The sequence below is a fragment of the Sebastes fasciatus genome, chromosome 12 (assembly GCF_043250625.1).
Source record: "Sebastes fasciatus isolate fSebFas1 chromosome 12, fSebFas1.pri, whole genome shotgun sequence".
Taxonomy (NCBI): Eukaryota; Metazoa; Chordata; class Actinopteri; order Perciformes; family Sebastidae; genus Sebastes; species Sebastes fasciatus.
Genome location: NC_133806.1, coordinates 9,600,463 through 9,614,051, shown reverse-complemented (window position 1 = coordinate 9,614,051; position 13,589 = coordinate 9,600,463). Strand labels below are relative to the sequence as shown.

The 13,589-nt window shown below is 38.6% G+C and overlaps 1 protein-coding gene across 2 annotated transcripts in view; it reads right to left on the bottom strand.

The window, feature by feature from the left end:
- The window catches only part of s100a1 (S100 calcium binding protein A1), a 356,523-nt gene extending 344,766 nt beyond the window's left edge, over positions 1–11,757 (bottom strand). The window contains exons 1-3 of one of the 2 annotated variants that reach the window (XM_074653068.1): positions 11,665–11,757; positions 8,495–8,657; positions 7,427–7,609 (exon numbers count right to left, since the gene is read on the bottom strand). In XM_074653068.1, the coding sequence (XP_074509169.1) occupies positions 7,427–7,609; positions 8,495–8,635 (324 nt within the window). In that variant the 5' untranslated portion in view covers positions 8,636–8,657; positions 11,665–11,757. Of the gene's footprint in view, positions 1–7,219; positions 7,610–8,494; positions 8,658–11,664 lie in introns of those variants that run through there. The other variant, XM_074653067.1, reaches the window with a different exon arrangement.
- Positions 11,758–13,589: the final 1,832 nt, after the last annotated feature.

The window sequence follows — 13,589 nt, the reverse complement described above, 5'->3', positions numbered from 1 at the left end:
TAATTACAATATGTGCCATCTGCTACACTTGAACCTTTAGATGTTTTTGTGTCACAGCGATGTGAGATTCAGATGGCAGATGGCTTTAGTACTCAATACTGTGACTCGTACAGGAGTGTGGGTTGGCACTCAGTCAGAAGAGAATCCGAACAGCAACAAGGACAGCAAGAGCCTGCCCCCCCCCTTAGTATATATTTATAAAGCACTTATAAAACAGCTTATGGATCTTGCATCTCTACTGCAGTATATGCAGACTCTCTGCTTTAGATTTCAGGAGTGTTTCTATCTGGAGGTCCCCAAATTCAAAGCACAGCTTAGTAAAAAGGCATTTCAATTTCTTTCTGAAATGACAATTTAGCCCATCACTGACTAAAGCTGTGCATCTGCATGGAGTGAATTGCATTTATACAAGGTTAACTTGGCCTTTATCCCATATTGTTGTGTTTCAGACTTTATGTAATGCTGGTTTGATGACAATTTGTCCATGTTATCCTTATCTTTTATTTGTTGTTTTGTAGGTTGATTTTTCTCTAAATGTTGGAGTTTTGCCTTTGCTTTTATTATCTGGTGTACATCCCTTGCGAGTGGACTTCTCCCATTGGACCACCCTTTGTGAATCATCATGGAAAAACTAAATGATGATGATGTATCAATCAGTTTGGGCTGATCTCCATTGGATCCCTGCAACGTTAAGGATTGCTTTGAAATGTTACTCCTGACATACAAGGCATAACATGGTCAGGTCACTGTTGTGCCTTCTGACCTGTGGAAGAGCCTCACATCTTCAGAGCTAGAATTTCTGACTGTTTCATGGTCGAAGCTGAAAAGTAAAGGTGGTCATGCTTAAGATTTTGTTGCTCCTCAACAGTGAAACAGCCTCCCACAAAGTCTCAGAAAAGTCAAATCAGTTCAAGGCTATAAAAAGGACCATGAAATGTATTTTGTCTATCTTTCTCTGGATTGTATACCTTTTATTATGCGGGTTGGGGACTTTTCCTTTTCAAATATATATTCAGTCTCTGGTTTAATCTCCCTCTTTCCACTTTTACTTGTTTGCATTTTTGGGTCTGCGATTTTGAGTCATCACTATCATGCATTTGAGATACAGGAGATGATGTGATGGATGATGTAGAGTGACTCAGCAACACCTGTAAAACTGCCCTACTGGTTGTTTATGCTGCTTCAGTGGTTAGAGGCTCTTAAAGAGGAAGTGTGCTGATTTGTCTATTTAGGTATAGGGGAGTACCAGCCCGTTCTCATTCCCAGGGCATCAAATACCGACGCTTTGTCACAGCCATCAGCGTTAGGTACCAACACACAATGCACCCTTTGCACCAGATGCACCGGGCTTTCCATTAACAACAATGTAAACCCATCATATTTTAAACGCTCAGGGAAAGTACTGTTGTAACATATATAGCTTTAAGAGCAAAAGGACACACGGCGGGTGGGAGGGGAGGATGCTGGGTCCAACAAACACAGGGCTTTCATTCAGGAGACCGCCGTTCGGTTCCCGTGTGTCACGTTACAATCTGTTCATTCGTGTCACATGTTTACAATGTTCAGTGTCATTTTTACTGTACAAACGTAGTAGTCCAACCATGATGTTTTTTTCCTAAACCTAATTGTGTTTTTTATTGCCTGAACCTAAGCAAGTGTTTGTTTAATTCACAACATTAAGAAAGTGTTTACTGCGACTGAAAAGTGACGCCGAGGGGTCTGAAAAAGCGTCAGTGACGAGTTGGGATGAGCGTGTTGGGAGCACTACTGCACATGTGGCAAAAAAGTTGCATAAAGCCTTTTGTACAAAGTCTGATAAACTGCCTCAAGTGACTTGAGTTAGCGTTGGTTGGGGCTGAAGACTACAATTTTGAAACTGAGAAAGAAGTTAGCTTACCAGACCTCTGTAGTCTGCTCCTCATCTCTGTTGGACGGCACCAGGTTTTGACGGAAAGTAGAATATTTCGTCAAATAAAAGAACTACACAATATCTCAGATTCTGCTGCATTGATTTTGGTACTTTTTTAAAAACTGTTCATCGTGATTCTGACGGTAAAGTCTTGATGCAAGGATTGTAACAGCCAATATGTTTCAGTCAGGAAAGACACAAGTGAACAAGAATGCAGAAGCTTTATTTGAAAAAAAAATTAATTTAGATCCCACTAATAAATTGACCCCATTGATTAAAGATCAGATTTGGGGACAGGGCGCTATAAATAGCAACCAATATGAGCCATGAAGTTGGCCTCGATACTCGTGGCGGTGGGGTGATGAAGATTGCAATGGTGGCCGAGAGACAAAACAAGCAGGGTTGTTTAAATGAGTGTTGTCAAGTGTTAGATGAGATGAGGCCACCACTCTCATATCTGTCCATTCAATATGAAGGTACAGCCGATTATCTTGGCTTAGCATAAATACTGGAAACAGGAAAGCCTGGCTCTGTCCAAAGGCCTACCAGCACCTCTAAAGTTCACTAATTAACATGTTATATCTCGTCTACATACAAAAAACGTAAAAACGACAAGTTGTGGTTTTACGAGGAGTTATGAATGAGACTATTTCTTGGCTGGGTGCAGTTGCCTGGCAACCTCAAAAACCAATAAATAGTTGTTTCATATTTAACGTTTGAGAGTGGTATCCAATTGCTCATCTAACTTTTAGCAGGAAAGAACTAATTCTAGAGAAATTAGCGGATAGAAACTGAGAAGAGCCCCTGTGATGATGAATTAAAAGGAGAGTTATCCTGCTTGAACTGGCCCTTAAAGAAAAATGTTGAATCTGTGAATTGCTTTCCTAGCTATTGAAGAGAAAATGGATTATATTCCCGTTAAATTCTGTCTTTCATAATTTATAATAAATATTTGAAATGCATCATGATCAAAATGAACCACTAGATCAGGAGTTGCAGTATGAGTGAACTATGTGTTTCTTTGGATTAATGTAATGCACTTGTAGCTCTATCCTTCTGTTTTTTTCTGACTGGTAAGGATCTCATTTCAGAAGAAATGCATTATTGAATCACTTTGCAAAATATATAAAACCAGGAGTCATCTAGCACCTGATGCAACCCTATCTACACAAAGTCTAGATCCTTTCAGAGAGGAATTCAAATGGTTTGCAAATGCAAAATTGCATAAAAGCCTCTGTTGCCTGCTATCTGCTAGTCAAAGTGACCTTATTCCTCCCCTGAAATGAACAACGATAATGTGTCTGATGAATGAAAGCTGACGTCTCAGAGCACCTGAATGCACCGCCAGCACAAAACAGAAAGAGCAGAGCAACCGGGTGAGCAGGGAGGAAGGGGTGACGTCAGGCTGACATGAATTACCCCCATCAGACACTGGGTGGTGGTGTTCAAGGTTGCCTTCATGGAGCAGGCCTATTAAGCCTGTTCCATGTGTTAACTGCTCTTTAAAATAATCAGGTTTCATAGTACTCTGCTCAACTTCTCTGCTTCATAGTATGTAAACATTGGGCAGATTTCTTTAATTTTTATCTGTGAAATAAGTTTCAAGACATTATTGAACGGTCCAGCTTGGATCCTAAAAATAAAGATATTATAAAACAGGTTTATTGAGAGGATGTCTTTCAGAAAACGAAAAAGAAATCATTCAAATCACTCAAGCACTCAAGACTGTGTGGGTGCAGTTTGTTGAGGTTTGATTGACAGTGGCTTGGCAATGTAGTCAAGTCAATTTTAATTATTTATAAGTTTGTTAAATCCTGATCAGTGCATGTAAATAAACAGTAAAGCCTTTTCCTAAAAGCCTGCCCACTACAAAGAGCTCAGAGAAAAACACTGAGAACACACAAAGTACTGAAATCTGTCATGTGAAATAGTCAAAACAGTTATAACTTTTAGAACTAAGTTAGTTTGTTCATTTAGGACCCAACCACTCACAGGAAGAGGCTGATTGAGACAAAGAGTAAGGAATAAAATCCTAAAGGCATCAGTTATAATATATTGGTCAACATTGTCACTGCCCAAAGTGATATTGATTTTTGGTTCTGCAACGGACCACAAGCATATGCTTTACAATCAATACACTGCAACCTAAGCTGTACAGACTTTTTGTTGCAGACAGTATAAGGGCCCACACCTCCTGAGATACAGTATACCACAGGGCACACACAGCTTCTGACAACATGGTCTCATGTGCTTTGTTTGATATTATTCCTTAAGTGTTTAGTGTCAAGCAGGATAAACCTGCACTGCTGACATCACAAACGTGGCGGTGAAGTAAAGGAAAGACACGCACTACCCACACTTGCAGAACGCTCATTTTGTACGATTCCACACTTCACAATTTACGTCAAATCCCAAAGCTAATACATGGCCAGTGCGAGGCCGAAGTGTGGAGTGTCAGGTCGGTGGATCGGTGTGTAGCGCGTCTGATTTTCATGCAGGAGACCCATCACAGATCTGCCCTTTTATAACTGTAGCTATGATCTTCCTAAATGTCAATCAAGTGTTTTATTTTCCCTTAACCATACCATAACCATATTATTTATTATGATTTATTCGGTAAATGGTAAATGGACTTGCATTTATATAGCGCCTTTCTAGTCTTCCGACCACTCAAAGCACTTTACACTACATGTCAGCATTCACCCATTCACACACACATTCATACACTGATGTGCCAACCTGCCCATCGGGCTCTCATCTAAATGCTCATTCACACACTGGTGGCTCAGCCTTCAGGAGCAATTTTTGGGTTAAGTACCTTGCCCAGGGACATTTCAACCTGTGGACGTGAGGAGCCGGGGATCGAACGACCGACCTTCAGATAGTCACCATATTCTTGCTGTAGTTTTAATGAGCAAATCTTGCAGAAAATTTGCATTTGAAAAATGTTGCCCAAATCCAAAATCATTCAGTACTGACTTTCTTGTCTGAGGATCAATTTGCAAGTAATCAAGAGCGCATGTTAAATCTGATGTATTTCTGTTGCCAACAGTGCACAAGCTTGCATAGCTGATTTTATTTTCACATATAAATATTTAGAATGGACGATATCTTGGCTTACATTGAAATTAGAGGGGAGCAGGAATAGGAAAGATATAGCCTCAGGTGACAGAGCAATTCAAATGGCTCACCTGGCTACATTAGTGACCAATAGACCAAATACACAGTTTCTATGAACTAACAGTACAATTAGGGTGTCAATTTTGAGTCATAATGCAACAATGATGATGTCTGACTGATGTCTTCACCACATCAAGTAAACATTCTGAGTCAAGCTCTTTGTTTATGCATTATGACAAAAGATAGAGAACAAATGCACACGCAAAACTCACACGTGAGTCTTCTGATGAAAAATGTCTCTACCAAAGTCCAACCAAAGAATTCACGACATTTCACTCACAATTGTTATTGTTTGAAATTACTATTATTTTATTCATTAGGACATTTAGCAATATAAAATGGTCATAGTTACGCATTACCGCTTAAACATGAAAACAACCCTGATTTGTATGTGCCATTTACGCAGCATATACCAGGCTGCCAGACAAGCTGCTGTTATATAATTAATGGAGCTTCACAACTTTGTGAGGGCCCGTATTGAGTTTCTCCAGACTGCATTGTGTGCAGTCCTAACAAGGGCTGCGTTCAACCTTAAATGCTTCTTTGCCCTACTTGTGTTAATGAGGACAGAGGATGTAAAGCCGCCTCTGTCAGGCTCTGTGGGCCCCGTCACATCTCTGTGCTGCAGTTTGAGTCGAGATGTGCATGTTATGAAGCTGACTGACTGCGCTGTAATCAGTAGATGTTTTGGGAGTGACATGTCAACATCCTCAGTGTCACTTTTTACCAGGATTAGCATACATACTGTCAGTCTTCGGCAAAGAGCTCTCAAATTTAGACATTTCTCTTTGAATATCTTTAGATAATGAACCCCGTATTTTCAAGAATGTACTAACATTTACTTGTATTGTAGGGATTTAACTGAATACTTTGTTTTGCTACTGGGCAAACTAAATGAGCAACTTGAATTGGTTTCTGATTTGTGTAATCTGTTAAAGGGGCTCTATGTAACAATCAGAAATTGCTTGTTTACAGTGACACCTGTGGCCGTTAAGTCAACGACAGTCAGCGTCCTGTTGCTCGTGCTCGTACTTGAGCATCGGTCGAAAAAATGGCCCGGGTTCTTCACATACTAAAAGCAGTCTACAGGTGAAGGTCTAATTGTTTAGGTTAGGTTACAACCTGTTCACACATTGGCAAAGTTGCAATGATTTAAAAAAATTGTATACGTGTAAAAACTTACATATAGTCCCTTTTAATAAAAATGTTGTATTAATCAAAAGAGAATAATTTAGTGCTGCCCTAACTTATGCTGAGTTTAATTCTAAATGTGTGAAATTATTGCATCATTTGTAAAAATTGGTGGGTAACGTGTAGCTGTTTTATAGAAAGTAGAACACTCCACCACACAGTCCTGTGTTTTAATAATCTGTGTGCAGTTGTCATTTATATTGAGTCAGTGAACACTGAACCAAGAGCTGAGTGTTAGTGTTTTTGTATGAGATTAATTACATTTAACATAATTCGCATTCAGCTCATTTTTTTTTCTGACTATTAAAAATATAATTTTACAGGAAATGCATCATTGAATCACTCTGGAAAAAAAGGAGTGATTTAGTACCTGATGTATGAATGTAATCCAACCTATCTATAAAAAAAAACTAGACAAATTCAGAGAGGAATTCAAATAGTTTGCAAATGCTCTCATAGTTGCACAATGCCTCTGTTGCCTGCAGTATGTGAATGAATGCCTGTCTGTTTTATCTGCTAGTCAAAATGACATTGCAGTATTCTTCCTCTGAAACAACCACACTGTGTCTGATGAATGGAAGACTGCGTCAGAGCCTCCAGGACTGATGTCATTTAATGGGCCAGCGTTTTTCCTTTCAGAATAAAACAGAAGGAGCAGAGCTGCTGGATGAGCAGCGTGTTGTTGGATTTGGGGGGGAGGGATGACGTCAGGACCTTGACAGCTGTTCTCACATGAATTACCCCCATCAGACACTGGGTAGTGCTCACGGTTGCCAGTAAGCTAATAAAGTCTGTTCAGAACAGGTCTTGTATTACTCAGGTTTCTTAGTGCATGAATCAATCTGGATGAAAACCTGAAACAGATTCTGTAATGTGTCTGCAAAATGTTTCAAGACATTAAGCAGTCCAGCTTGCGTCTTAAAAGAAGAGACATGTGAATATTGGATGACATCTTTATTAAGATGGAAGACTTTTCAAGCACAAAAAGAAAAGAATAATTGAGTCAGTTTGCAGTGATGCATCTTTTACAACATTACAAGGTGCTGTGATTAAGGTGCATCCCTATAAACTGACTTAACATTGTTAGTATATAAATTATGTAAAGAAATGGTTATTAATTTAATGTGAAACATTAGACTTTCAGGCTTTCTTAGAACCAGGGTCCTGCTTGGATTTCATGCTGCTCTTGTGGCAGTCTATGAAGAATTCATTGCAGGCGACAGTCAGTGCAGCAATCAGAACGACATACTCCTGGAAGTCCACTTCACCGTCCTGGTTTTCATCCAGGTCGGCCATTATCTTGTCAACCACCTTGGGGTCCTTGCTGGCCTAAAAACAGAAGCATCACAATGAAAATCTAACCAAAGAGTAATTTGTTTCACAAGATCAAATGCTGATGGTGACCGCACTTCCAAGCCTTAATCTGAAGTTCTGGGGTGTTAAGGTATCCAGTCATTATAGCCAGTAGGATATATGAGGGGGTGACATACCCCTTGTTAACCTGCTATCTCCCCTCTCCATCCCCTAGTAGCAGAGAGAGCAGTCTGGCCTCTTCCCGAGTCATAGCTATACCTATGAAAAGTAATGCACTGTGTATATCACACGAAAATCCATTTGTGTGTAATTCATAAATAGTGGCGAACCCTGCTAAGGGAGGAGGTCGGGGTAGATGGGTGGGTCAAAACATTGGATTTGCATTCAGGAGACCAGCGTTTGTGTCCCGTGTGAAACCAGAGGTCAACGTTTGTTTATTTGTCACGTAACTTCCGGAGTTATTCTAACCCAAACTACGATCTTCTCCTAAACCTAACTAAGTAGTTTTGTCGCCTAAACCTAAGGAAGTTGTTTCCTGTGAAGACTGAAGTTTATTTTGAAAAGACTGTATGCATGTAATGCGTGGAAATTGACACTTGTTGCTGGACATTAGTAGGCGGAAAAGGAGGAGGAGCTTTGTCGTAAGATATACAAACTGTTGTATGAGAATAAGATTGGACCATGGCTCTAAAATATCAGTAAGTTAGAATCTATGTCCCCGACCATGTCTCGGAAATATCAGTAGCCTAACTGTGCTGTGTATTGATAAATCCATGGTGCTGTCCGTGGTGCTGAAGTAGCTGACGATTTGTAATTGGGACTTTTTCCTCTGAGTCCTGTCCTTCTGTCTTGGATCCATAATATTCTTTAACTTTTGGTTACAGTCAAGAAGATACTCACTGCCAGGAATTCGGCGAGTTCCCCCTGTAGCAGGTTCTTCATCTCCGAATTGCTCAGCTTGTATTTGTCACCTTCCTTTCCAGAATAGGAGTGGAACACTTCAATGAGGCCCTCCATAGCAGTTTGCAGTGTGGAAGACATTTTTCAGTTCTACGATTAAAGCCTGGAAGGACAAATCAAGAGAGTCATTATTATAAAAACATGATTAGACTAGTTGAAGTCATGAGGGAAATGGTATTTCAGCAATTTTGTGGATTTCCGCTGGGGGAAAAAGGAGGAAGAAATGATTCAAGACAGGTTAGATCAATCAAAGAGTGTGTATTAGATCTGTATGCAGAGGACCAGCAGCCTCCTTCACCTCCATCAGCTCTGGTGCAATAGATATTCTTGAGTGCAGGAAGATAAAATTACTTTCAGCGGGAGGCTGGGGAGAAAAACAAATCACTGCAGTTATCAGGTTGCCAAAGATGTTACTTTGTGGTGGTGTTGAAGGGCAGAGTGTAAGATGGCAACACAATAGATGAAGACATTCTGCATGCTTAGAGTTACCCTGAACAACAGCTATCAAAATGTTTTCATCTCTGAAGCCGCGGTCTCATCTTTCAGTTTCATCCTCTAACGTCAAACTATCGACGTCTGTCAGTAGAGGATACCTATGCTGAAGTGCGGGAAAAATAAACGATTCAAAATATCTCAAGCTTGGCTTTTTCTATAAAAAGGTCCCACTTCTGAAAGAATTTTCTCTTCATTTTTTTTCCCACTAAAATGAACATATATTGAAGCGGGAATTAAATTTGGATCATTTAATCTCTATTGCTTATTTTAAAAGTTTTATTTGTACCCATAACAGTTTGCAATAAGCAAAATGAGCGTATTTTCCAAAATGCCAAACTATTCCTTCAAAAGTAAAAGATCTACAGAGTGTTAGATGAGAAGATCAATATATGTATGCAAATACAGTATGAGCCATTTATCCTGCATTATGAATATTTTGCTGATAAACTTCCGTACTTTTACAAGTCCAGATTCATTCTTACTGGGTTCAGACTCCAGAGGGCAACGTGTTACACTAGTTTACAGTCTCCCAACTTCCTGAACACGAGACATTTACATAAATGTTTTCCCCATGCTTCTACATGTTACTAACCTGCTGAAACACATTAAATACAGCAGGAAGGAAACATGCAACATATGCCAATTTCCTTATTTTTTTGCTCCTCAACCCCAGAGTGACCTGATGACTAATTGGTCCATCATCTTAAGGACGTTCCAATGATCTTATTCCTGAAGGACCAACCAACCAATGCAGATGTAATGCACAGTTCAGATTGCATTTTGTATTTATAAATAGGCTGGTGGGTTATCATTTACTGTGGGCTCTGATCTAACGAAGGAACCGTAGAGCAACTCAGACTGATCTCCCTTTTCATCATCCGTCATGTCCTCTTTCAACCTCAGCTCACAGGTTTCCCCCGCATCCTTGCATCTCTCCCTGTATCCGCGGTGGGAGGGATGCAAGGAAAAGACGCAAGTGAGGGAAATGTGGATGCAATTTAAGAGACTTGGAATGCACACAGTCTTGGAGAGGAGGAGAGACTTCATTGTTGCCTGTCATCTTTCAGCAATAAACACATTTTGATTGATTATTTCCACATGAGCCATTTTAATTGCAACCTCAATTAAAACATAATGAAGTTAAAATATCAATAAATGCAGATGTACATACGGCACACAGTAGAAAATGACTCATGTGGAACAGTGTCTGCATTGAAGTCCACTTGCTTATCTACTGATTGTGAGGAGTAATTGCACCAACATGATAAAAGGGAACTACATAACAAATCCCTTGAGAACATTGAAAATCAAAAGCTGCATATTTATATTATTTATTATGAAACAAGTTAAATCAAACAATAATTTCATCCATATTTTGTGTGAGTCGCTAATGAACACAATATAATAATATTTAAAAAATATATATAATACACATATACATATTACTTTTATGTTAAGGCAAAAGCTATGGCAGCAGTGGGCACTTGCTTATTTGCATTTAACATGAGACATTTAATATGAGTGTGTGTATTAAATTAAATGAGGATTAATGCATTTAGCAAAGTCTCAAAATGAATTTGTTCTCATTTATACTTATTTTGTAATAATGTGTATATTTTCTTTTCTGTATTTTTTTCTATTTCAAAAAGGTTTTTCACCTAAAGACTAATAATAATTCCAGAATGAACTGAACTTTCAACTCAACCTACAAAAAAAAGGAGGGAAAAAGATAAAACTGTTTGTCATTGAGTGGATTCCAGTTAAAAATTGTGTGCAGTGGATGAAACCAAACTTTGGTGAAACCTGCTGTGCCAAACTCAAAAATAAAATGCAAGTATAGTAGGCTCAGGAATGCCAGTCAGAGTTAAACCAGTTGACATATCTAACCTTACACCTGCCCTTCACTATCAGACACCTGAGCTGGAAGCTGCCACATCAGGGGGGCTGAATCATTTCCTCTCCACCCTCAGTGAACCAAGTGGAGGACAAAAGACTGACCCCCCTGCAAGGCATGCCTGCACAACCGAATAGATTTAGATCTGGGCTTGCATTACTTTATATAAACTACCTGATGCCTTCATGCTGAGGATTAACGTTGGTGGTCATGTTTCATCATTTGAATGTCTGATGATTCTTATCTATATGAGCAGAGACGTGCTGCTCGTTAATAATGCAGGGTTGCTCTAAACCTGTGTGTGAGTGTGTGAATAAATAACTCAAATCTACGGTTCGAGAGCCAGAGAAGTGCTGCATCACTTTCCTGAATGATGCACATTCCCTTGATTAGTCTCCTTGATTGCCGTTAATCATTTATTCCCGCTGCGATGGGGGAGCTAATTAAAAGCTTTTGAATGTCAAATGCAAAAGCTGGTGTTAATTAACTGAGACTGAGACTAAAGCACGAACATTTTTTTGGAAACATTAAAAAACAAGACTGCAGATGCCACTCCACATGAAAATATTAAAATAAAAAAAATTAAAAAATTAAAAAAAAGTACCATGTTTTTCCTCTCTTGTCAGAATTTGTTTTGAACTGTCACCTTACAGTATCTTTAAAGCATTTTTTACTTTAAGCAATTAAAATAGCAAACAAACAGAAACAAGCAGGGACTCACCTGATCACTGAGGTTAACAGATGCAGCTGGAAATGACTTCAGCCCTCATCTCATCACTTATATGGGCTCCTCTCACCTGTGTGCAAATTAATCTGAATCAGATAGGCGCCTCCCTCCGGACAGCTGCTGCTGCTACCTCACCTGCTGCACAGGTGAGCCACCAGGCCATGTATGGCAACCAAACAAACACACAGTTTATTAGCACTCATATCTTTACCTTGCCATGGCATGGCAGGAGAAGCAGCATTTAACCATGACCATTTAAGTGTAAGGGATGGAAGCCAGCATGTTTAACTGTCAACATTCAAGGGCTATACAAGAATAAATTAGCCTACTGTAAATAGAAGAAAAAAATATTTAACTTATTTCTTCTCAAAACAGTATTAGTAAGGCAATTAATGTCATCCTGGAAAAAACCCCAAAAGATTACTATTATTATTTTAGGAAAGTTATAGTATGTTTGCATATTGTGTAAACTGAAAATATACAAATTGCAGCTTTTATCTCAAGTACAATCCACATTAGTACTTAAAGTTTGTCTACCATTGTTTGATCTAGTTTTTAGTCATTTCAAGTAAACATTATTTGTTTTATATAGAGACCATTTTGACCCCAATATAAAATAATTGAAATAAACCTTCATTCAAACTTCAACACTTTTTTTTCAATTTTATTTGTCTTTCAATACAAAGGTAAATAGAGACCTTGGTCTATCAAAATTAATCAAATTTTTATTTTTCAATGTGTGTATCTGTGTCTGTCTCCTTCATAATGACTGACGGATTGCCCCTATACCCCCTGTTACTGTGTGATACTTTGAACCCAAATATGAACAACATAGATAGTTCTATTAATCTATTATATTATTTAATATCTATTAAAACTGCATACGTGTAATTGGATGATTTTGACTGTGTTATTTTTAGGACCCTAATACATTGGTCGTTCAGAAACAGAAAATAAAGATATGAAGTCATTAGGAACAAATTGATTGTTGAAGTCTTGAAAAATTGGAATGATAGATAGAATGAAGCTCCTGTGAGATATGACGGCAGAAGAGTAGAGAAGCAAACAGACAAAACTCTAGTGTTTTTTTGACAACATCCGTTACCATCAATTTGAACTGAAAACGCTTATTTTTATAATATTTTCAGACCATGTCGGAAGAGGTATTAAATATGACAATAGAATATAAATTATTTAGTTTTACTTTTGTACAGCACTTTGTAGGCAGACGTTTTACTGGCGTCTGGTAGTCGGTTTCATTCCAAAATGGCAGAAGCATATAGCTTTGCTGCTGGGCGCTGATGTTGCAATGGAACGAACAATCGACTTTCACTTCTTGGCAATATATATTGTTTGATGAGGGTTAATAAAACCCTGCACTTACAGTAAGGACCGCAGCCATAACACTCTGTTATTGTTTACATTTCACAAACAGAAGTCAGGAACTAGTGAACAAATTATAAACTAATTTAGATTCTACTTCAGGTACAGTTAAACAGTGTCTTGGGCTTTGCAAAATCCCTGTGTGCAATATCCTAGATATAGCACTCCCGAATTTCTTGATTAGTGACATTAGCCTTCAATGCACATGTACATGTCATTTGCACTGTCATTGTAAATATGACATTTTGTATATTGTATGCATTTACAGATCCACCCATTCAATATTTATTTCTTTGCACTATTTATACTATTTACAACACTTGACTTGTATATATACATTTTTTTAATGTCGTTGGTCAATGGTGCTTTATATTTATTCACTTAATTTTTCACATACTTATAGCCCTGTCTATTCCCTTCCTTTATGTGTCCAGCTTCGCTGTCCTTGTTCTTAGCTGTTATGTTTCAAATGCCTTGTATGTGCACAAATACTTGGCCAATACAGCCATTTCTGTTAACTGATACTGACAAATAAC